The sequence below is a fragment of the Barbatula barbatula genome, assembly GCF_947034865.1.
Source record: "Barbatula barbatula genome assembly, chromosome: 10".
NCBI classification, from domain to species: Eukaryota; Metazoa; Chordata; class Actinopteri; order Cypriniformes; family Nemacheilidae; genus Barbatula; species Barbatula barbatula.
This window is the reverse complement of record NC_136773.1, coordinates 2,758,330-2,782,963: the sequence shown is the minus strand read 5'-3', so window position 1 is coordinate 2,782,963 and position 24,634 is coordinate 2,758,330. Positions and strand designations below refer to the sequence as shown.

Genomic DNA, 24,634 nt, shown 5'->3' with positions numbered 1-24,634 from the left:
GTACTGCTTTACAATAACCACAACGAGGTAAAGTAACCAAGTGACTAAAGCCAAACTAATCAGCTGAAAGTCAGTTGTTTGAGAGGTGAGGTTTGTTGCTGGTTCACAGGGTCTCTGATTCGGTTTCTGTGTATGTGGCACTGGTTTACCTTACAAAACAAACAGCTCGAGAGCCAGTAACACTAGAGCTCAAACTGGGCCCTCTGCCAGCCGCCACACATTCCACCCATCAGCCATTAAAATACCAGAGAGAATCAGAGCCCTCCACCAGCTCAGATACCAACCTCACAGGCCTGTGCCTCTCCAGCTTCTCTCTGTGTGTCTGTCTCTACTCTTTGAGTTTCAGTGTGAACTCTAGAAGCCTTTTTAGTAAGCCATGAACCTACACCTGGCATTTGAAATGATTTACATGTAGCACTGGATTTCTGCCAGCGTAAATCTCACACCATTGTTCTAGGGTGGTACTGGTTACCTGGTAACCAAGTACCTTGGTAGCTATGGTTATGTGGTTGCTAAGGTGTTGCTATACAGTTTCTAGGGTGTTCTGAGTGTCTTGCACATTGCTATGTGGTCGTTGTTGCTATACAGTTGCTAAGGTGTTCTGAGTGTTTGAACACATCACTGGCGCATCTATATGTGGTTGCTAAGGACTTGCTGTCCAGCTGCTAGGGCGTTCTGAGTGGTTTAGCACATTGATACATGGTTGCTAAGGTGTTGCTATACAGTTGCTTGGGTGTTTAGTGTTTAAAAAATAGTGCTAGACTAGAGCATGGTTGCATACTGCAGTCAGAGGAGCCCACAGGTCTCTATATTGTTCTCTTTCCTAGATAATTTGAAGGTTTTTCACTCATTTTATAGTTTACACAGCTTACAAAAGTAATAATACCCCAACTGAAAAAGCAGCATAACATGTCATTTATGTCTGCAGCAGTTTTTGTTGCAGTTAGGGTTTTGTTTCAATCCTTAAACCTACGTATGAGGAATAATTATGGGCATTACAAACGAAGCTAATGAAAGCAGAACACAAAAAAGTAAATATTTTTGCTTCTGTAGTTTTCCCTCTTTCGCCATTGTGACTCACATGTGCCCGATTAACTATTAATGAATGGTGAGTATTATATAAACATTACACAGGGGAGACAGAGACACAGAAAGTGAGTAAGAGAGGAACAGTCTTGCTCTATATCAACTCACCCACTGTAAGGAACGCCTCAGTCTGAACAGAGCCGACCTCATTGGAAGCTTCACAGATGTACCGGCCGCCATGGGCGGCAGTCACCGACTGGATGTACAGGGTGCTGCTGCCTGGTCGGGACATGGCGAGGTGGGTTGGGTTGTCACCCGCTGGCTGAGGGAGTAGCAGAAGAGCAGGATGGGTGGCGATGGGACCGGCGGAGTTGTGCCACCGAATAACAGGAAGTGGCTGTCCACTAGCATTACAAGTGAGAGTTACGGAGTCGCCCTCAGTGTAGATGCCACTCACAGGAGGCAATAGGATTGTTGGCTTGGAGTTCTCACCTAAATGAAGATGCCAATGAAATAAAAAATTGACTTTGGTAGCTTTTAGTTCATGTTTATTAGTGCACTGCTAGTATATATTGTTTTTAGCATTGAAAGTCTCTTGCGCATATTTAAAATACTGATGATTTAGATCCTAGATACAGGCATAATCATTTTTGTCAAATAAAATGTTGACTAGCAAGTGACACATCACAGGTAATGGCTGTAAACGGAAGCCTTCCAATATGTCCCACCCAAACTTCCTGTTTCAACAGGAAGTAGGTCAACACAGGCAAGAAAACTGTGCAGATCGATGTCATGAATTCCCAAAACATATAAGGCTAACAATTATTCTCTTGAGCATTAAATCCACGGCGTGTTTTTTCAGGCCCAGAGCAGATCGCATCATGCCGTCGTCTTTTTTCAGCGGCCAACAGATCACATATCTAACTCGAATCTCAGCGCTTAACATAAACAACACGGCTTTTAAACTGACCTGCATTTTATCAGCATAAAATAAATCACCCTTGTAACCGAGCCAGGAAAAAAGTGATGCGAGCCAACATTTGGAAAAGACCTCCGTCATGTTTTTATCTATTGTGAAGTTTGCATATCTCTAGGCTTATCAATCATGTCCGAAGACACAAAGCAGGGTTGAGGAATAGCCTCGGAGGAAGGCGGGAGTCTGTGGGTCTCTGTGTCTGATGTGTATTAATAAATATGGAGCTAGTTGTGTGTGATGTTGACAGCTGGGTGGTCTGGTTCTTGTCATAACCTTGTGTAGCTACTCCTTACATTCCGCTGTCCAAGAGCTTATCCCCAACAGCACGCACAAAGCTCACACTCACAACCTTCTCATTGCCAGCCAAGAACCCGCCACCCCCTTATTCAGCCAAACTCCTAAACTCTCTGCCCTGATTTGTGAGTGTGCACAGGATGGATACTTCTCTATCCCATGATGCAGTGGGAGCTAAGGAACGGTAAAATTTCTAAATAGCAGGTGTCTGTTTTTGAAATGCAAGTATGGATTAATAAATTTATCGTGAATAAATTATGTTTGTATCGATGACTAGGTACAGGTTGATGTTAATACGTCTTAGGTCAAAGAGCATACAGGTCACATGACAATAAAACATGGCGGAAAACTATTCATACTACCCCAACACATACTATATAGAACGTACGGTTTTAACGGCCATTTAAAATTCATTTAAATCAGTACGTACTGTCCTAGTATGCGATTTCGGACGTAGCGACAGTCTTTCTCTTTTAGAAAAAACAACAGATCAAAGATGTCTTCGATACTGTTTGGCGTGTACAACTTTTGGACCAATCAAAATCTCACCAAAACTTAAAAAGACCCTCCCACTAATACCACTGTGGCATATAATAAATAATAAAAACCATGTTACAAAATACTGCTGGTGAAAATAATAAACATAATATTTTACTTTAACAATAATGTATATTTTTATATATTTATTTATGTAATTGCATTCATAATATAATATTTATATTTACTATATTATTTTTAGATTGTATTTTTAAATAAATGTTAGCTTGTCTAAACAAAACTTTTAAAGGTGTTTGCCAGGCCATTGCTATGTGGTTATTAGGGTGTTATAGACAGTTGCTAAAGTTTATTTTCTCACTAAACATACCACAGTCAGCCAAAATATTAGCAAAGTGTCCAACAAATCTTACTCAAAACAATTGGCAACAATTGGCAACAATTCTGCTTAATATCAATGTTGTCTTACCTAGTTGGAAACTGAGTCTGCCCGCCGATTGGGCGGAGCTAATCCCATTGTCAAGGAGACACTGGTAGATTCCCAGATCTTGAGCAGTTACAGAAGATATACGCAGAGAGGAGCCAGAGATTCGGAGGCGGGGTGAAGGAGAGAGAGGGGTGGAGTTAAGAAGCCATGTGATGTTAGGGGTGGGGTAACCGTTGGAGGTGCAGGTAAATCTCACAGAGGAGCCCTCGGTTACAGCCTGGTCAGACAGACCTCGCAGGATGCTCACATTCTCTGTAAAAATGATAATTCACACTCAATTCTTACACTCATATAAGGAAAACCTTTTTAGAAACATGGGAAATTTTGAAATGCTATGTACAAAAAACACAGCACAAGAAGATTAGGCGTTAATTCTTTGCTTACCTTGCACATTCACAGTGTAGTTGACACTGACCACATCCCCATGGTCAGTCGGAACAGAGCAGCAATAATGACCTATATCACTTAGTTTAATGTCATTCAACACCAGGTTGCTCTGCAACAACATCCACTTGGAGCTCAGCATAAGCTCCGACCCATCTTTAGTCCATTTGACCTTTGAAGAAGGACTTCCTGATATGACACACTCAAGAGTCAATGATTCAGACTGTTCCACTGTCAGATTTTGAGAAGTGATGGGATAGACAATCCCTACAGGGGAAGGGCCTTCAGAATCTACATGGAGGAAAGATTTCATTAATTTATGCACGTTAAAACTAGTTCACCGGTTGTATTCATTTTTGGGAAGTGTGATAAGCAGAATAAAAGTTGGGGTGTGCTCCACCCACCTTTGACTACAAGTTTAGTGCCATGGGCCTCTGCTTGAGCCTCTCTGCTAAGAGGATTATAAGCGCCGCACTTGTACATGCCCTGATGCTCCACAGACACAGAGTTGATTTGAAGGTTCCCGGAGGGCAGAATTAAATACTCATCTGCAAACAAGCAAATGAAAATTTACTCGCTGAACCTTCCATTGTATCTTCGTGTATTACTTGAAGGTGTGGAATGTGTGTCTTATCTGTACCTGAAGACTGTTCAAGCCATTTTCCACGTATCCGGTAGCGTGGGAGAGCGGGCGGGTTGCTGTGAGGAAGGGTGCATTCGATAACAGCAGTGTCTCCTTTCTTGACCGTTACTAACCGCCGATGGGTCTCTGCAAATTCTTCGATACCTGCGAGAACAAATTTGACAGTGTTTAACAAACTTTTATTGATCAGAATGAAGATTTTCTGACACTAGTAATACATCAATTGTTCCTCTAGCTCAGTTAGTAGAGTACGACAACGCAAAGGTTGTCGGGACCATTCCCATGGAACACAAATGCTAATGCTTCAGATAAAAGCACCTGCCAAATGCATACATTTATAAACGAAAATTGGCACAATTTCACTGTAAAAAAAACTGTCTCAGTTAGAGTTTTGTAAATTTCACAAGCGCTGTTGAGGACTGTTAACATCATTTATACATTATTAATGTATACATTTTTATTTATTTATACCTTTATGAAACCTTATCTGAGTTAGTTAGTTGGTTTGGATTGAAACACAAAACTGTGGAGTGACACAATATGAAACTAGCACAGCTAAATAGGAAATTGGTTACCTGAGACTAATGTCAATGATTCAGTTTAGTTGCCATTACAGACCACAGAATAGCCAGTAAAAAAACAGAAAGCTGTGTAATACACTAGTATATTCATCCATAACATCAACACTTCACACAAAGACCTTCTGTCAAAGAGGTGTTTTTATTGGATTGTGCCTGGCAGTGAACATGCGCTTTCTGCTGAATAATGCAGCCTTATCTGCAACCCCGATCAGGTCCCGGGCAGACCGCTTGGGGGTTGCTTCGATAAGGCGTCCTTCCCGGCATCAGGCCTCGATAGAGCACAGGAAGCCCCCTGGCTCATTAAGGATACTGGTGAAGGTGTCTGGATAAGTGCCAGACTGAAAATCAAGAACCGTTTCCTTGCCTTCCAACACTCTTCAACTGTCGCCTATTCTCACAGTGTTAATAGCTCGAGAAATCCGCCTGCCGATACTTCCTGTCTTTCTTCTCCAGCAGTCTCTTTGAAGCACAGTCTTATTGAAGCGGTCTAACAGCTGTAGTGAGAGTGTATGTGTCAGCATGCAGCATGCGTTCATATGCCCTTACCTGCAATAAGGACCCGTGCGTGCCGGCTGACGATAGATCCCTTCTCAGATTGAGCAACGCACTGATAGGAGCCTGTGAGGGCCAGTTGGAGGGAGGGCAGCGAGAGGGAGCCAGGAGTGATTTCCACACCGCGTTGGAGGACGGGGTCTAAGAGACGCCCCTGGAACAGCCAGCTGAGTCTGGCGGTGGCGGGACGTGCCGTGCAGCGCAGTTGGACTGCACCTCCCTGCTTCTGTACGACAGATAGAGGCTCCACGCGAAAAGAGAGACACAGAACAGCTGAAGAAGAAAGAGAGAGAGGAGTCAAATATAAATAACAGACATCACACCACAATCCATGTTGTTCTTTTAGCCTCTGATTGCTCATCAATTGCCATGATGATTAATTCACATTTAAAGGGCCAGAAGGACATTAAGCATGTCTGATGTTTGTGTGTGTCAGCATGTAACTCACATGGGCAGTTAAAGAGCAGGGTATGACAAACACACAGCACAGCAGACAGTAATTTCAAGCCGCTGTCCTCCATGACGATATTTCACCTTGGTGCACAAACCAGGGGCCTCACCCCCTTTACACACACTCCACACCTGAAACACACACAAAAGACATGTTAAAAGCATTGCAAATAAAAATCACATACAAAACCAAACATGATTCATGGACAGCTCAATATGATTAATGTAACACAAATTACAGCAGTTACTATGGTGCCTAGATGCCTACATACTTTTTAGGTTACTTTTCAAGAGATCAGACTTGCTATTTAAAATGGAAAAAAAACGGAATGATTCAGAAAGATAATGATAAAAAAGTATTGAATGATAGACTCTGATAGATTTTTTTAACCAGTATGCAACCAAATATCAACCATTCAAAACACACTGGCAACCGTCCAGGCACCAAAAACTGCGTATCAATGGCTCTACAAATATTTAAAAAAAATCTTAGCACACACATAGCAAGACCCTGGCAACCACTAAAAATACTCAAGCTTTAAGGCCTAACCATCTCGAAAACACTGGATGAATATATATTTGTGAATGAATCTTATATTTGTATCACAGGTTAACTCTTAGGAAAATGCAACACTGGGTAGTTATATAAGGACAATCTTAACCATCTTCACATACAATATAACAAGAGATTTGCTCATCTGTCGCTGGTCAAGACGTTAAGCGTGGAGGAATTATAACACATAACATTCCACAATTAATCTTAAACAATTACCCATATGACATTCCTCATTTCTATACGCTTAGATCTCACACAGTCCGATTCCTGATGAGAAACTGTCTGTTGATCTATGATCCTACGATTCCCACAGAGAGCCTCACTAGTGAAACAGGACTTTCTGAACCTTTACGCCCCCTCACCCACCCTCTTTTCTGGCCATTTCACTCCTGCCCATCTCTGATGGACTGCAGTCGTAAGGTCTGGCTCAGTCCACTCTTAGTATCACTCTCCTGTTACAGTGCACTGCTTTCTTACAGACTCACTGTAGCCTGAAGAGCCGCCACACGGCGTTCACACACAGTCTTAAACGTCCAATCAGAAAGACAAGGGGAGCTCCCAAAGGGTGAGACACAAAAAGGAGTAAAAGAACGTAATTAGGAGCATTCCTCTTTGCTTTTGAACCTGTTCCTCCCCTAGCGCCAGTCCTCTGTATCTGGGCTGTGTTAATCCGGAGGGTCTTTGATCACAGGCTCCTGGTCCGTGAGCAGAGTTTGGGCCATGGGCTGAGGGACAATGGCTGTCCAGCTGTGATATTCAAGCTGTGGGTGCCATGGGGCTCTGTGTCCGGCCCAACATCAGCCCAAAGGACTGGCCACTTGCCTGGGTCAAATTAAAGGTGTGATGTCTGGATGGGACCACTAGAGCGGCGCAGTCTGCACTGCTTTCGCATCAAACATAAATTTGCCTAAACTATAGTCCATGTTGAATGAAACGTGAAAAGTACCATAGACTTACGTTGAAGGATGGACTCAAGGCATGGTTGCGGGCTGTTGGACTAATAAGCAAATACCTAGCAATACCTTAGCAACAACACAGAAGTGCCCAACAACCTTCTGGGAACCATTCAGACCATCCTAGAAACTGCAAATAAATAATCTGGCAACCACCCGAAACTTTTCAGACAATGTAAAAATCTAGTTTAATATTGCATAAAATAAATCAAGCTTACATTTTAACCACACCGAGGCCCAAAACGATTTACTCGAGCTTCAAACGCAGCCACATACATACACATCTCCCCCCCCCCCCCCACGGGACCACTCCGAGGAAGACGAAGTAGGAAACACGGGAAATAATAAACTCTCTCACATCCTGCTCACGCCCCCTCTAAACCTAAAGGTTAAGGGTCACCAGAGAGCAGAGAGTCAGCGGGTGTCTGCCAGACGTGGCCCCACCCTTTGGGGTCACCCTCAAAATGGGTGAGAAAATGGGGACAGTGCCTCCACAGCACAAAACAGCAAGACGGAGAGAGTGTGACACAAACATACCTAGAAAAATGATAGTAAAAAAACTATCTTAAAGAAACTTTACAAAGATTACCATCTTAAGGAAATGTGGAAACGTTTGTGTGCCATGACTTTGAGTGTGTGTGTGTGCATGGTCTGTCAGTCTTGGGATTGTAAGGGTAGCGTTTCTTTGTCCACCAGTCCAAACAAGCCCTATTCAGTGCCCCTATACCATCAGTGGAAACAATCTCTTTCTCACTCCAGGAATAATAATATATGATTACAACAATAAGAACAGCCTTGAATTAAACATATAGCCAAGATGGGCAACACTGCACCATGTGTATTCCGAAAAAGTGATACAAGTACCCCCGGAGGGGTGAGTATAACCCGGTTAGAGATATCTGGTGTAAGGTATGAATCGCTGTGCCACTCACAATCTCTGCAACAGATCTGGCATGACGAGGAAACACAAGCATCATTCCTGGGTTTTATCTCTCTGTCTTTCTTTTGACATCCGCCTGTATGCGCCAGGTTCAAGGGCAGAGAGACACTTTACAGGATATCTGCTGTCCTCCATCAGAGAAAAAGGCACCAACCTACTAGATGCAGGCTAGAGAGACAGTAGGGAATTGAAGCATTCTGGAGTCTTCAATAAGAGAGATATATGTCGAGAGAGAGCGGGTAGCGGAGTGCAGAGACATGTCTAACAGCAGAAAAAAAGGGAAGCCCCCTTTACCAGCTGAAGATCTCCATCATACAGGCCACATCAAAAGAAAAGACTGAGGGGAAGTCTTGAGGGAAACAAGTAGCTGACAATCAAAACTGACATTACCTCTATTTAGGTAACAGCACTACACTTCTGGTGACCCAAAGCAAGAATTTCAGCTAAAGCTGCAGATGTAAGCTTTAGCTTTTTTTTGCTGGTTTAGCTAGTTCAGAAGCTTGTATGGAGAATCCATAACACAGCATGTCCTGGTCCTTTTAGAAAATGTTTATTTACAAGGACAAATCTTCAAACAGTGTGCTACATTACAGTCTCCAGACATTCTGGAAAACTAGGCTTCCTATGTCTCTCCACTCGGTTTTTGCACTTATACGTTTGTGTGTTAAAGCCAGAGGACCCACACACATTCTGAGTATTTTTCTGAGGCTCTCAGACAGCTTGGTCCAACAGCAAATCCACAAGTTGTTGAGGATCATAAATACAGCCTTATCAGCTGTCAGAGCAAAAGCTGTTGTTCCTTTCTGTTTTCTCTCTGGAATGAGGGAGTAACTCAGGGGTCATACCTGAGATCTTGCCAAAGTGCAGGGAAGAAAGACAGACTCGTTCTCTTGGGATGTCAGAAAGCATCTGCCCTTTAAAATATATCCTCTGCAGTTTAACCAAAACATGCCTTGCTAAAATGTCATGTGTTGCAGAAATTGCTGAATATATACAGTATGAGATATATGAGGCATATACCCTCATGCCTGTATGTAATGCATGGCCTCTGGAATAATAAGTATACTTGGATGCAATGTAAGCAGAGCAGGGATCTATAGGAATGACATCAGGAAAAATAAACATTCTTACAAGCCACTGGGTGTAAAGGGGAAGGAGGTGGCACCTGCAGTGCTTTTAAAACAGTGCAAGTGAGAAAAGATGAGTATACAACTGCAGGCAGTGCTTGAAGTGTCATCTGCCCTCCTCACAGATCTGTCATATTCAGTAAACAGGACACAAGACCCCCACAGGGCTCTGGCAGAACAGGTCACAACTGGTACAAAATCTAAGGCCTGGGATCCGCAGGTAGGGAACAAAGAGAAGGAACATTGCACTGGTACATTCAAAATCCACCAGAATGCTGCCTGAATACAAAGGCTTGTCTAAGGAAACCTTTTTAAATAGAAATAAGTGGCACAGCTATGGTCATTAGAACATACAGGAAACAACCACAAAAGCCAAGAATGAAAACATGAGGTGCACAGCAAAAAGACACAAAGGTAAGACTAGTGAATAATAGACAAACTAAGTTTGTGCAGAATGTATGAATATCTTTCCCAATAGTCTGATCTGACCCATGTGTTGAGTATGATACTTCTGTATCCTGAACCTGTCCACACTCGCCTCTACAAACACCGACAGAGGAGCTGCTCTCAACACATTCAACAGAGAGAGAGAGAGGGGTGAAGGAGAACAAATAAGGCAGTACAAAGGTTACAAAAATAAAAGATCAAGAAAAATATGACCAAGACACAGAGTTGTACATAACTCCTCTCAAATTTAGAGAGAATAAAAAAAGTCAGGAAGGAACAACAGGAGGAGGGAACGAGCGAGGAAGGGAGGGCCAGAGCGGGGAAAAAAGAAGGGATTCATCGGGAGGTGAATACTTGCCAAACCTCAGCTCATTTCCCCAGCTAATGCCTGTCAGACAAAATCATACTGTGTGAACCTCGCTTGTAATCCTCTCAGTAAAATAATGATACAACATATTGACTTGATGTGCAATACGAGACCCAGGGAGGGAATGAGGGAGAGAACAGAAAACAAAAAGAAGGTGTGTGTGAGGGGCTGGCAGTATGGGTGGCTATCACAGGGTACTTTTGTTCCAAGCGTCATTACGGACTGGAAATAAAAAAAAAACTTGCTGGTCCTATAAACAGAGCAGTCTTTCTGTAATTGAAGAGGAAAGACATTATTAAAAGTGAAAGAAAGGAAATGGAAACAACAGAGGTGGAACTACAGTTATCTGCATTCAAATTTCCAAAGAGAAGGCAAACAGAGGTTAACCTTCAACTCCTCTCTTATTGCTGTGAAAAGGAGTGGGCGCGCATGTGCACTGAGATGCATTACATCAAGACTTTGATACTACTTCCCAAGACTGGCCTCCCCCAGCCATAAAACACAGCCTGTCTCTGTTGACAGGAAATAACATCAGCGACTACGAAGGGCAGGCGGCCCTTGGGGTAAGACGCTAGCAGGGTGTCATGGCATAGCCCGGGCGGCCGTAGTGCGTTTAACGGTGAAAGAAAAAAGGGAGGAGACGAGAAAGAAATGTGAACAGAGGCCCCTGGGATCAGACAGTCACCTCTAACAAAGCACTATTTACAAAGAACACACACATCCCCAACCCTCCATAAGGTTTCTCAGCAGCAACCCGGTCTACCTCCGCCCATTTCCCAAGAGTGCCAGGCCAGGGAGACCAGGGAGACAGTGCTAATTCCTGCCCTAGGCGTGTTGGCCTCGGTCACAAACACTACACACACAGATCGCCTGGTGAGAGTGGGTGGGAGCGAGACCCTTAGCCCCAGTACAGTACGGAAGAACCCTCTTAATTGGAGTTTGTTCTTTGGTGTCTTGTTTGCCTGGGAATGGTGGGAGGAGGTGGTGTGGAAAGGGAGGTGGTGAGAGAAAGGAGGGGTACAGAGGTAAAGGGGCTGTTTCCCAAGGTTTTCAACAACAGGGATTAAGCAGAGGGCTGAAACTCAATAGGCTTGTCTCGGACACTGGAAACGGATCTCTGGGTATCGCCGCCGCAGCCAAAACTGCACATAACTAACGACACACACAGCATTGCGGGTACACCAGAATATTCTTCCAGCTGAGTTCACAGCTTCTCTAAACCCTCTAGGGGACGTTTGCACACAGGGAGGGTAATTTTAATTGAGAGGAGGAATGCTAGAGACAGGAGAGACAGTGGTTCTTTCTGCCCAGAGGGTGTGCTGAGAGACAAGGTTGATAGGCGTGCTGTGCCAAGAGTGTTTGAATCATAAGACAAGTTGCGAAGGATGAGAGTTGAATTTGTATCGTGGTGGTTAAAATACTATCTGGTCAAATCTGAGCCCTTAATTTCATTTACTTAGAGCAACAAGTTGAAACTGGGACCTAGAGAACTAGACTCCAGACAGGTTTAAATCTGGTCTGTATCATGATCGGCACCAAATACTCTCGGAAAATTTCTCGATCGTGAATGATGAACACGGCAGCTGAGATTGCTTTACTATACTGTATCACTGAAGACTGAAACAGGGCAGAGGCTGAACAGAAGTTGAAGCCAGCAAGTTTTCCATCTGCTCTCTGCATGTCTTCAGTCTCTGCTTTCAACCTCCCTCTATCTCCTCCAGTCCTCCCTGGCCCTCCTGGGTTCCATCCCCTCCTCCATCACCATGACAACTAGGCCAGACATACAGCTACATAACAGGTTCTGCTCAGTATCCCATCGATAGGTCTTTGGCATCCGACCAAAAGCTCTTACAGGGCAGGAGCATATTTTAAAAGCTGTGATTCTCAACTTGAGCAAAACAAAATTAAGTTGACAGAGGGACTCTGCTTTAATGCTCACAACAAATGAAAATGAGCAAACCATGCTAAAATGAAGTAACCTGTGGTAAGGGGGGGGGGAGAAATACAATTGATAACTACAAATGTACACGAACTTTAGAAGATAAAATCATCATGAATAATGGTTAAAGCGACAGGACACCCAAAAATTAATACTGGAAAAACTAAACAGTTTTTACAATGGTAACCAATTATGCCCCCTAAAAAAGTTCGGATACAAGCATGCTTTCAATGACATTTATGAGGGTGAGTAAATGAAGACGATTTTTCATTTTTGAGGTACTTATTATTAACAAATAATAAGCAGAAAAAATTAATTTGAGCAGTGTGCTGCTTTGTTCTTCGTCCTATTCCAGCATTGAAATATTAGCCCAACAGAACAAAAACAAACAAGATGTAAGAGGCTGAGAAGACCGAATTACTCTCTCAAAGTGTGTTGAAAACACCCCAAAAACATAAGGCCAGCTCTCTGCCTTGTATGTACAAGCTTGAGGACTGTGAAATAAATATCCAATCCAAACACTCCCTCTGACGGAATCTATTTAGGTTGTCTAAATGTTTATCTGTCTTGTCTCGTAGCCCTCTAACAAGCCAAGAGTTCATGTTTTCCAGCGCCTCCAAAATAACAAAACAAATTTTGCGGTTTGAGTTGAACAAACACGCTTGTCTGAATTTCTGATGCTGGCTATGCGTCAGATAATTAAACACTTCGTTGTGTTCTGGATTCGGCAGACGCTGGAAAATGATGTATTGTGTCAGATGGAGCCAAGAAGTTACAAGAAACAAAATTAAAACAGTATCACCTGTATAGAGTATTCATACTGCACACCTACTAGGCTACCGGGAGAAGAGCATCGGCAGCGCTGGTCTCAACAGATGGCGAAATCTTGTGAAAAGCCTCATTCAGAACAGCAATAGATGAGGTTTTTGGACATAGATCAGGAAGCCAACCCATCCTCAAATCATAAATATTATGAATCTCCCATCCTGCATCTCAAACTAATCCTAGCCTTCTAAGAGATGGGTCAGAGTTGTAACAATTTACAGCCTTCTTCAGGCTATCCATGTAATTGATTCCCGTTTCCTCAAGGAGTTGAAATAGACTCTATAAATGGCCATTTACCTCTGCTCCCCAGAGAGGCTGCCTCTTCCCGCAACGCGGAGCTCAAAACGGCACTCGCGACCACAGGCCTCACAGTAGTAGTACCCACAATGCCTCAGGCTCCAATCTGCAAGCTACACAGTCGTTCCAAACAAACTGTCTGTTTGTCAGGAGCGGAGGGCAGCCGTGGCCACTATTGCCTTAATATAGTCTTGTTGATCCATTGCCCGGCTTGGGCGCCGGGTTGCAGAGAAAACCCATGTTGCTTATGGACTGCCGCATTTGAAATAGAAAGCTGTGGTGTAACCGGGCTGGTACTAAAGATGTCAAATAAAAGGATGTGAGGAGGATTTCTCAATGCTTTCAGGGCTTGACTACAAGAACAGGATCTGGTGAAGACAGAGGGTGAATCTCAGGAAGCAAAAGAAAAAAAATTCTGAAAACAGGAAGGTGATGAGAATGCTGAAATCTCCTACACTATTTCTTATAGAAAACTAAGATAAAATGTACGTAATTGCAACTTCTACCCAAGTCTATGAGATAACAACTAAGAGGGTGGTGAAACACAAATAAAGTGTTAAGACACAATAAATTAGACATTTGTCTTAAAGTTTTATGAAAGATTTATTCTGTTCAGATTTTTCATTTAGAGGCCCATTTAACATCTGTTTCCACTGCATCAAACTAAACTACATGATTGTTTGTTTATTTTGACAATTAGGTTTCACATTTTAATGCTACTACGATTCCTCGGGGGGGCTGGGATGCAGTTCAACTTCTTGAATTGATGTGAAGTAGGGTTAGACAAACTTAGTAAAGTTAATCCTTGATGCACTTAATAATGCACTGTAAATAAATCTGAGCCCTCACTTTCTTTCTATGCTCCTGATTAAGGCTGTCATTCTTTCCCTGCAGTTACGCAAAGGTGTTAAGACAAAGCCAGAGAGTAAAATATTTTGATAAATGGCTGGAAGGTGAGCCAAGGGTAGAGATATTCTGCGTAGGATGTACGTCAATAAATTACGTGCAAAATCTAGGGAGTAGATTCTACTGGGACGAGTCTACATTTTCTGTTTATCTCCAAGGGGTGATGGTGGGCCATGAATTACGAGAAACAAATTCTTATTGTTGTCTCAGAGCAGTGGGAGATACCGTGGCGTCTATCAAATTCCATTGTGTGAAGATCATCTTTTAAGAGCAAAATTTGTTAGCATGGTGTTTCAAATCGTAGCATTACTGGAAATATTTTGGTCGAATTTACCGTCCACTCCCTGTGCATAACTGCTGGCGGGTGTCCATCAACACTACCAGGGCCCTAAATCAAAGCAAGGCTTCGGCATCCAACCCGTAATCCCTCTCCTGTTTCTGCGACTCTCAAGAAAGACAGCGGCTGTCAGCTAACTCGAACTAATGAGATCTAGACTAGATGGGTTACAGGCATTCTGGGTGGTGTACTTACTTTCGATCACTACATTTAAGGCGTGTAATGTACAATCACAAAAGCTCCCACATGCATAAAACATTCTTTATTTCTGCTGGAACCAGGACTTTACCATTCTAATTATAAATGACCTGAAATGTGGTTTGGTGGTTTGTGTAATCAGGATGAGGCAGATTAAGTATGCAATGTGATGTAAGTTTGCCACAATACATAAGTACATCCTCCCTGCTTGTTCTGCATGGTACTTGGGCTGGTGGGTATACTGAATATTCAAAAGGAATTTGTTTTGACATGAAAAATATTGTGAATATACTTCAAAAAGACCGTTCACCGATAAATGGAAAATCATGTCAAATCTTATGTAGTTTCATGCAAGAAAAAACTAAAGAGCTGTTAGGCACGGACTGCTTTAGCCACCTCACTGTACGGAAAAAACATTTAAAAACTCAGATTCTTGAAAATGTCACTTTTATTTCTTAAAATATAAAATAAATCATGATTAGTATTAGTACATTATTGTTATATACTGTGATATTATTGAAACTGACATTATTAATCTGTCAATAGTGTGCTGTTGTTTCCCAGCCTTCTTTATTACTTGCACTTATAGTCAGTTTACATCAAATGCATAAATTTCACAGGGTATGTTTGTCTATTGTCAAAATGTAAATACAACACATATATATATAATATAACGCATAGCAATGTGTGAAAGCTTTTTATACAGTACTACTGCATATCTTTGTTCATGGTTAAAAGTTGACTCAGAAGTGATGGTACTGAGAGCGAAACCACAGCACTAACCCAAATAAACCTCCAAACCACACAGTCAAACAAATTCACTGTCATGTCCCCTACCCAGGTGGAGAAAAAAGACACCTAACATTTGTGTGCCAACGGAGACAGGGCAAAGGACGACTCCTTAAATGTGTACTATCCCTCTGACTTTCACGTTGTGACATTGGTGCTCAAACCTATCTATTAATCACTTTCAACGTATCTGTACTGTCCTTAAACCCACCTACTGTCCCACCCAGATGCCTGAATCACCACAGTTCAGTCTGATAACTCAAGGTTTATATTTTCCCACGTATTGGTCAAAGCAGAGCTTCTAATTTGCAAACTAGCGACAAACCACCAGAATGACTGGAAAGGCCATCACTTGGTCCGAATCATTACACATGCTTACATTCGAATTGGCCACTTAGCATACCTTCAACAGCCCCATGTGTTTATCATTACCCAGAACTCTCTAAACGGCCAAACATTATTCTTGCTCTCTAAATAGCACTGCAGTGTTTAGCTCCGGCCTTTACTGAATAACTGATGCCCTGCTAATGGTTTTGAAATGCTGGAAATTAGCTTGGGAACACGGATGGGTCATGACTTTAAAATCAGAAGATAGCATTGAGCCAATTGATTTGGTGAACTAAAATGACTTGATCGCAAAGGAAAAAATGAAACGAAAGGAATGTATAAAAGGAGGAAACTAGGCGGTGACCTCAAAAACTATAGGTAATCCTTAGACTATATACAAAGGGCATAAATTAACAGGAAATAGTTTCCCACGAGGACAAAACACAAACTCAGAGCGTCTCTGAAAATGCCCACCTGTGGCTCAAAGTCTGAACGTAATTTTTAAAGTGAAATGTACAAGACAACATTGTGCAGTGTTACTTCGTCCAGGATTTAAGTGCAGCCCCTATGTAAGAAAAGAGTGTTTGAAACACCAAAGGCATCCGGGTATCACTGGAGTAGCAGAAAGAAAATAAATAAGGATCTCATCTGAGATGAGGGAGTTTAATAAACAGAATCAGCAAAGGATCAAAGGTTCAGAGACAAGATGTGTCACTGTGAGCCCCTCTTAATTTAAACAGATTTAAATTATACGGATGGTAAAATACATTATCATGAATGTAAATTAAAACTTTTGTAAAGTGGCCTAATACACCAAAGCATCTTAAAGGCGCAATCTGTAAAATCTGCCGCTAGAGGGCACACATTCAAAACAGATATGTTCAAAACAACAACAATGGCGTAGCTTGATGACGCTGTGACGGAGCGTGGAACAATGGGTACTGTCGTCTTCAACTCCACCGCTAATAATCAATCAGACGTGAATGAGAAGTCACATTTATGGATAATGTAAAGAAATAAAGTTTTATAAATGTTGCGTTTGATGACGTGATTTTGTTTCATTATAATTCATTCGTTGATTATTTAGTTAAATGATCTAAACACCATTACTGCTTGTTCAGTAAATAATGTATACATGACACTCTTGCTAAATTAAGAAAAAGACATCCAAACAATAAACTGACCTCGTTGATCGATTTAATGATCATACGTTTTGCGTCAGTAATGGAATCTAAAAAATGTCTTTGTTGACAGAACCAGCTGCAAACAGTAAAGAATAGTTGTGCTCCATAACGACTGCGGAAAACAAGATACAAACAAATACTTTCACATTTGTCCACGCAACAATGGTAATGCTAATTTTAATGGTCTCCACGGCAGTAAAAGCAGAAACCGAGGGTAATGCCAGAGACTGTGTTATTAGGGAGATGCAAGGTCTGGAGAAAGTGTAACGGCTTACACGAATCATGTGAGTCACCTCAGCCAATCATATAATAGCCACTAGCCTACTTTCCTGCATTCCGTAATTTTTTTAAAACAGGTCGCAGGCTTAACATCTAGTTTCCTTGGTAACGCAGATATGACGCCATTGACAGGCGACAGCCAGACACAGCACCGTGTCACTGGTTAAATTACAATATTCTCACGCTTTACAAATAGTTGGAAACATTTGAGATAGTACTCAAATGATCGAACAATATAACACTAGCCTGGTGGCTTTTGGATATTTTACTGCAAAAAAACTACAAACTGTATCTTTAAGGGTGAAACATCCTATTAAATACATAACTACAGATATCATTTAGTATATAATTCAAGCTTTATTTTCCGGTTAAAAAACATAATTGATCTAACTTCAAAATGAATAACTACAAACCAGAATACATCTAGTTGTATACAGCCATAAAAGGGTATTGCAAAAAGACTTCAAATCTATATGAAATATACGACCAAACTATTTACTAGAATAGATCAGACTTCCTACAGTATGCTACGTATGAGATAGAAACTATATGCTGAAAAAGTTATTATCATTGCCTCAAAAAGGGTTACTTTCAGTATAGGTCAAAACCAAATACCTCAGAATGAGATAAAAAAGACACTGTAGAGTAACGCAATCCAAAACTAGGAGAAAACTAAAACCCAAATAAATATACTTATAAAAACAACCAATGATGCATAAATATCCCAAACAATGATGCATAAATATCCCAAACAATGATGCATAAATATCCCAAACAATTTTGTCTATAATTACAGCAACACAACTCCACCTGCAGTGTCCTTCGGCAACGCGGTCTGTGTGATAAAATGTTGAGCATGTTTTACACATCAGTGCAGTTGTCTTCTTCACTATATCTTATTCTGAAAAATAATTGGACAAACGAAAGAGCCAACAGGTGACAGCGAACAAGCAAGATTATACGTGACGGAGCTCAACATTCTTGCCTGGACAAAAATAAAACTGATAAATGTTGACTTGCTGTCCAACAGTCACATACGCTTCATCTAGACTACAATAAAGAACGCAGCAGTTTTCAGCTAACTGTACCGGATGGCAAAAGATGCGAATGTAAGAACAAATTCCTTCGCGAGATCATTATTCAGACACCCATTCATTACACTTGCCTTTCCTCGCTGGCGCGTTCTCAAACTTTTATTGTGTTTGTATCTTGAGACGATCTCTGGGTCTCTTTTGCTCCCGAGCAGAAAGCATGAGGGCTTTGTTATCCAGCAGTCATGTTGTCCTAACCTCTCTGATCAGACAAAAGACACTCACATGCCACATGTAGGCATCCATTTACGCCTCTTTAGAAAAACAACATCAAAAGAGTCATTACGTCCCGCGGTAGGAACAATAGAAAGATGCACCCCAATATCTGCTCTCGGAATCGTCAACATCGGTTTGCAAATAAACATCTTTTTTTTAACAATCTACAGAAAAACCAGCAGTTAACAGTTATTTCATATAGAGACCCAAAAAAATTAACCATAGAAGTTAAAATATTCTGTAGCCGTACCTGTTTACTTATGATATGTAATAAAAGATGTTGTTAAAACTTTACAGAGCTTAACTTTAAGGTTCAATTTTGATGCAACTTCATGCAAATAAAAAATGAATCTCTTAAATGTATATGTATATATAATTTAATAATAGAACGGGTAATTTCACACTTAAACGTTTACTAGTAGTAAAAGCAGAAACGACTGCAATAAAGTATTAGGACATCATGTCAAGTTTATTAAATGCATTCTTACGAATACTCACTTTGACAACAATCTACTCTTTGAAAGGTTTCACCACATTTCATTGTCTTTCACTCAGGTCCCATTTTCTGGAGCAAAAAGTTGGTTTCTGTCTCACAAGTATCTCATTTCAAAGAGCTGTGTGTTTGGGGTCCGACTAATACATATTGTGGTCCGTTTTCATTAAGAAATATAACCGAGCTGCTCTGGTGGCGAAGGAACCCTGCTGCGCACGGAATAACCCTCTTTTCATGTCAAGGCGGCGTACGATCCGCAAATCATCATTAATAAATCACATCAAATGGGACTTCTGAGTTATTAAAGAAACAAAACACAATGATATTATGGATGTGCACGGTTCAGTGGTGTATTTACAAAACGTGCCCCTCACAACCTTCCCTGTTACCCCACTACCAACACAAACAAAACACTTGTCACATTGGAAATGTTTTTCATATTGTGTTGCAAGATACCTTCCCATTCGACCCCCTTTTCTGGAACACAACAAGTACTCATGTTTTCTATACAGTTACAGTTATGATCAAATGTATAAGATGTATAAATCTGGTACTTGCACACAGTTTCAATCTTTGGAAACTTTGTTTCTTCACCTTAACACTTCAGCATCTTTGTATACTTAAGATGTTTCAAACGATTTATACTTATTCACTCGAAAGTAATGAGGTTTTATGCATGCCGAAACACAACTTTTTTTCACACTTGGCACTTTCACAATGTTTAAAATCGTCTTAAAGTAGAGTTCGTAGTAAAAACCTTTCAAACACGTAAACGTTACACTGTTTACTCTCAGCGACGCGAGATCCTCTCGCATTCCTAAACAGAAATCTCATTCCCGACGACTATACTCTGCGCCACGGAAAGACTCGAGTGGAGTCTAACGGGACTTTTCGGGGTTTGTTGCGATATAAATGTAACTTTTACGCTTCTTTTGGTAACGAGGATCTAAATGCATGGCGGTGCGTGAAGAAATCCTTTCATCGCGGTCCGTTCTTACCTCGTACAGGAGGGCAAAAGCTGCGACCAGCCGGACGCGCTAGAAGTAAAACACATTCTCCCGATGGCAAATCCGCACGGGGCCCTCCATTAGACGCGGGCGCAAAGTGCACGATACCGGGGAAAAAGAGTCTCGCTCGCGCGCTGTCCCGACCTGAAGCTCTCGTGCCCTTCACGGCGCTCAAGGAATGAACGCGCGAGTCCAAACTTCAGATTCGGCGAGATTTGAAGTAAGTGAACCCTACTCGTCTCTCTCTCTCTCTCTCTCTCTCTCTCTCTCTCTCTCTCTCTCTCTCTCTCTCTCTCTCTCTCTCTCTCTCTCTCTCCTCTCTCTCTCTCTCTCTCTCTCTCTCTCTCTCTCTCTCTCTCTCTCTCTCTCTCTCTCTCTCTCTCTCTCTCTCTCACAGTGGGAGAGAGAGGGGATCAGATGCTCAGCAGATCGTCAGAAGAGGAATGTTCCAGACCCACGGCAGCAGCACTGCTGGAGTATAGATGTTACCCTTCTGCATGCAACAGGGCCGTAGCCAGCCTTGTGGAAGGGGTGGTTCTTTTTCTTACAACGTGTACTGTTTTGTCATCTCCCCCCACATTTATGATTTAAAATAAATCATTAAAAACAAGAATTATACCTCGTAATACCAATAAATGCTATAAATCATTCAACTTTAATAAATATAACGAATAATAAAGTTAACAAATCATAAACGTATACCTATAGACAGGGCTTGATACTGTGGCTAGGACTCTGGTCTCAAACCATCATCTGTCAGGTATGGGCACGAGCGCTCCAACGAGGAGGCTAAGCATCTGTCCATAGAGCAATCTTTAATGTCACGGATCCTGGTTTACTGGTCTCTCGGTGCATTCTGTCAAACTTCCCACCCGGCATTTTCACTGTCAACAGTTTTGTTTTGGGGAAATTCATTTATATGACTAAAGTCGGCATGCTGTGAGATGATGTGTGAAAAAAACCCTGAAAATGTTCCCTTATGTTGTTGCAAAATAAATGCCTGTACGATATGATTGTGAAAATGTAGAAGTTAGTTTGGCAAAACGTGGTCCAAACCTGGTTTATCGTGTTAAAGGTAATATCACATGACATGTGTCTTAATCACTGCGCCACTGAATCTGCTGACAAAGTTGTGTCGTTTTTGTTATTTAAAAGGACACATTTTCACTACAAACTTAAATTCTGGACCTTTGACAGTGAGGGGTGGGTCTTTTGAACCCCCCCTGGCTATGGGCCTGTGCAACAAGACTAAAGTGTTGGAACCATAAATAATCTGAGCAAAAACTCCGGTTGGGGACGTCCTCAGTTGTAAAAACACCAGAAAACTGGAGTAAATAATGTTTTGTTTTTCTAATTGTAAAATGAAAATAGTTGTATTTTAGGGATAGGCTTAGGTTAGTGTTTTATAACTATAAGGTATTTATAGAAGGCCGTGAATGTCCTGATTTAGTAGTAAACATGTGTTTGTGCATACCATGTATGTACATCACGTAACAGCCTGATCTGTCTGTCTGTCCGTCCGTCCGTCCATCCATACATACATCTAAAAGAAATGAAAAATCAATTGAAGTGAAGTGTGTTTAGGGCCTTATTCCTGTTAGATTTTATGCTGTGCTCATCCTATTCCATTATAGTTTCTATTAAAACTAATACAATTCTCCTTATAACCATTAAAATAAAGAGAAAACTGACAAATAAACTCAGAATAAATCATTTCTAACAGTTAGCCAAGCAATATACTGTAATTTATCACGCTGCCACATATCAATATTCTTCAAGTACAGTTTTGGTTATTATACATATTTCAGGACCTGTCAGCCCTCGGTGTGATTGACAGGTGGTGTCCCTGTGTGTCCACCTCCATAATCCCCAGCAATGCAAGACTTTTCAGGAAGTATGCGGTATATTTGCACAGAGCACATTCATCGGTCATTCATTGACAAGGCCAGACACAAAAAAAGACAGAGGTTTTAAACCCTAAATAGATAAAAAATGTAAGTAAGGCATACAGAATGTACATACTGTTACATGCAATTTGCTCTTGTAGCACTGATTTAAATGAGTGTTTGTGTCCATGTTTGTGTAGCTTCACTCCGTGGGTCGATTTTGGCCTCAGGATTGTTGGTTGGACATGGCTTATGTTGTTTGGCCGGGAATATTTCCTCAGCACTTTCTGAGATGCTTGTTTGTGTATGTAGGGAAGCTCAGGTGTGTGGGGGAATGGCTGGCTGCTTAACGTGTGCGTGAGAGCGACCGTGTGTGTTCAACCTGTGGAACGGCCCGAGCGCACTGGACGCCCTGACTTTGTGAAGCAGTCATCTGTTCGGCGTACAGTCATGTGTAAATAGCATAATCATCTTTTCGCCTGTAATCATTGGACTAGGCTGTGATGGGGCGGCCCACCCGGGCTGAAGTACAGCAGGTGCTGCCTGCCGTCTGACAGCACGTTCCAGTGGAAGGTGTGATCCAATTCCTCCAAGGCCTGAGGAGAGAGAGAGCAGAGATGGAGAGAGAGTCACTGGAGTGGAAAGGTTTCTTATCTGACAACTGTTGCTTTCTTTTCTGCCCGAGAGGATCTGGACGTGCCAACATGCCCCACGGCAACATTTCCTTCTGCCGTTTGATTTTTAATTCACATATTGCTAGTTTGATACTTTTTAATAAAAAATAACAAAAATAAGTTTATACTAACTAGAAGTGTATACTCATTTCAAACAAACAGACAATTGTTCAGTAAGTTTCATCTATCTACAATTTATTGAAATGTATTATATTTCATAAGTTATTTTTTTTAGTCATTACTACATGCATTTAATATAAAACTGCTTTGCATCAAAAGAAAGTAAGCTATACAAAATATGAAAAAATGTATAAAGTACTTATAATAAGTACTTAAAGTAACCTGCAATTTTATGTTTCAAACAGAAATAAAAGTATTGAAAAATATTGAACTTCGATGTGTTTGTGCTACGAACATGACTATCGATTGAAATTGTGCAGTTTGTATAGAAGGTGTGCTATTTATTTTATTGCTAAGCGAAAACAAATACCATAGACTTGCACTGAATGAGGGAGCCAGAATAGAATTGAAAATATTTTGGGGGCTTTTCTAGGCAACCAATAAGACCCCAGCAAGACCCCGTCTCAGAAACCCTTGCATCTATACAGCAATAAACACACTATAGCATCGGATAAGCACCACTTACATTTTCATCGGAAATTGTAACAAACTTAGTATTTATTATTCTCACACAATGTGGTTTTGGACCCATTTTGAACAATTTCCCATGTTAGTGGCCTTTGCCCCCACAGTTCCCATTCCTCTCACCTCGCTACACCTCAGCACACTGAGCTTTTTGTCTTATTGAAAGGGATATTGTCGGAGGAAAAACGTTCAGTCCAAGCCTAGACCAGCAGGCTGTCTGTGAGCTCTACACTGGCTTTAAAGACTCTGTATGGGACTGATTGGATTCAACAGGTCCTGGATTGAAATCAAAGGGGTTTACATGACCCACACTCTGTGAGAACAGGTGTAGATCTTTCCTCTATCGAATCATGCATGTTACTAGCTAATTCTACATCTCCGTCCTTATCAGAGATGCCCCCCTCCACCACCTGCTCACGGTCTCTGTATCGCTTACCGTTTTTGTATTTTGGGCTGGTGGGAGGCAACGTGTGCACGTGAGAAGACGAAAGCTACTATGTTGTGAGGCTCAGAGGGACGGGGTGGCGTTTGAGAGGGAGAATGATTTGACACAGTTGCATGTGAAAGGTCAGAAAGCGAGCAGTCCGTGTGGAGCAGGGGTCTTCATACAAAAGAGCTTTGGAGGGGGTCTGGCCCAGCACAGAGCGAGCTAGAGGCCAGAGGCATGCTGGGAACCGAAGACTCCAGTCTACTTCTCTCATCCCAGCGTGTCAATTCACCATCAAATGAAAAAAGGTTCTGATGTCTAAACCAACATGTTTTGAGTGCAATTTACACTGTTTATTTGTTGTTGTTCTTTACCTGAGAAAGTGTAGAGAATTGAGGGAACCTTCAGAAATCTCCTGGTCATGTCTGGATCAAAATTCATCTCAAATGTTCAAATAAGTTTTTCTATTTGCTTGAAGAAAAAGTAGCTCAGGACTGTTGAGGACGTTTACGTTATGATATTCACGAGACAAATGTTTCATAATAATTGGGAATAATGAGATTAAAAAACTACAGTAATAGGAAAAATACTAAATGCTTTTTGCTATGATGTTGGACATCAACTTTTAAATATTCATGAATATTAACATTTGTTCTTGAGATTCACGCACCTTCTTTTAAAGTCAAAGAGCCACAGTAAAATGCGAACGGACCCAAAAATAAAATGCTAAAAAAGATCATTCACATTCCACCTCTAAAGCCACACGCATCTTAAAATGAGCTCCTGGATCACCCCAGCAGAGCCCTCACACACCTCCTCCTGTCAGGTGCTTAAGC

At 41.5% G+C, this 24,634-nt stretch overlaps 1 protein-coding gene across 1 annotated transcript in view; it reads right to left on the bottom strand.

The window, feature by feature from the left end:
* cdon (cell adhesion associated, oncogene regulated) overlaps positions 1–20,477 on the bottom strand; it is a 35,077-nt gene extending 14,600 nt beyond the window's left edge. Inside the window, exons 1-8 of the mRNA XM_079465286.1 lie at positions 20,158–20,477; positions 5,887–6,020; positions 5,433–5,711; positions 4,303–4,449; positions 4,067–4,210; positions 3,663–3,953; positions 3,261–3,530; positions 1,195–1,518 (exon numbers count right to left, since the gene is read on the bottom strand). Of these exons, the coding sequence (XP_079321412.1) occupies positions 1,195–1,518; positions 3,261–3,530; positions 3,663–3,953; positions 4,067–4,210; positions 4,303–4,449; positions 5,433–5,711; positions 5,887–5,959 (1,528 nt within the window). The 5' untranslated portion in view covers positions 5,960–6,020; positions 20,158–20,477. The remainder of the gene's footprint in view (positions 1–1,194; positions 1,519–3,260; positions 3,531–3,662; positions 3,954–4,066; positions 4,211–4,302; positions 4,450–5,432; positions 5,712–5,886; positions 6,021–20,157) is intronic.
* Positions 20,478–24,634: the final 4,157 nt, after the last annotated feature.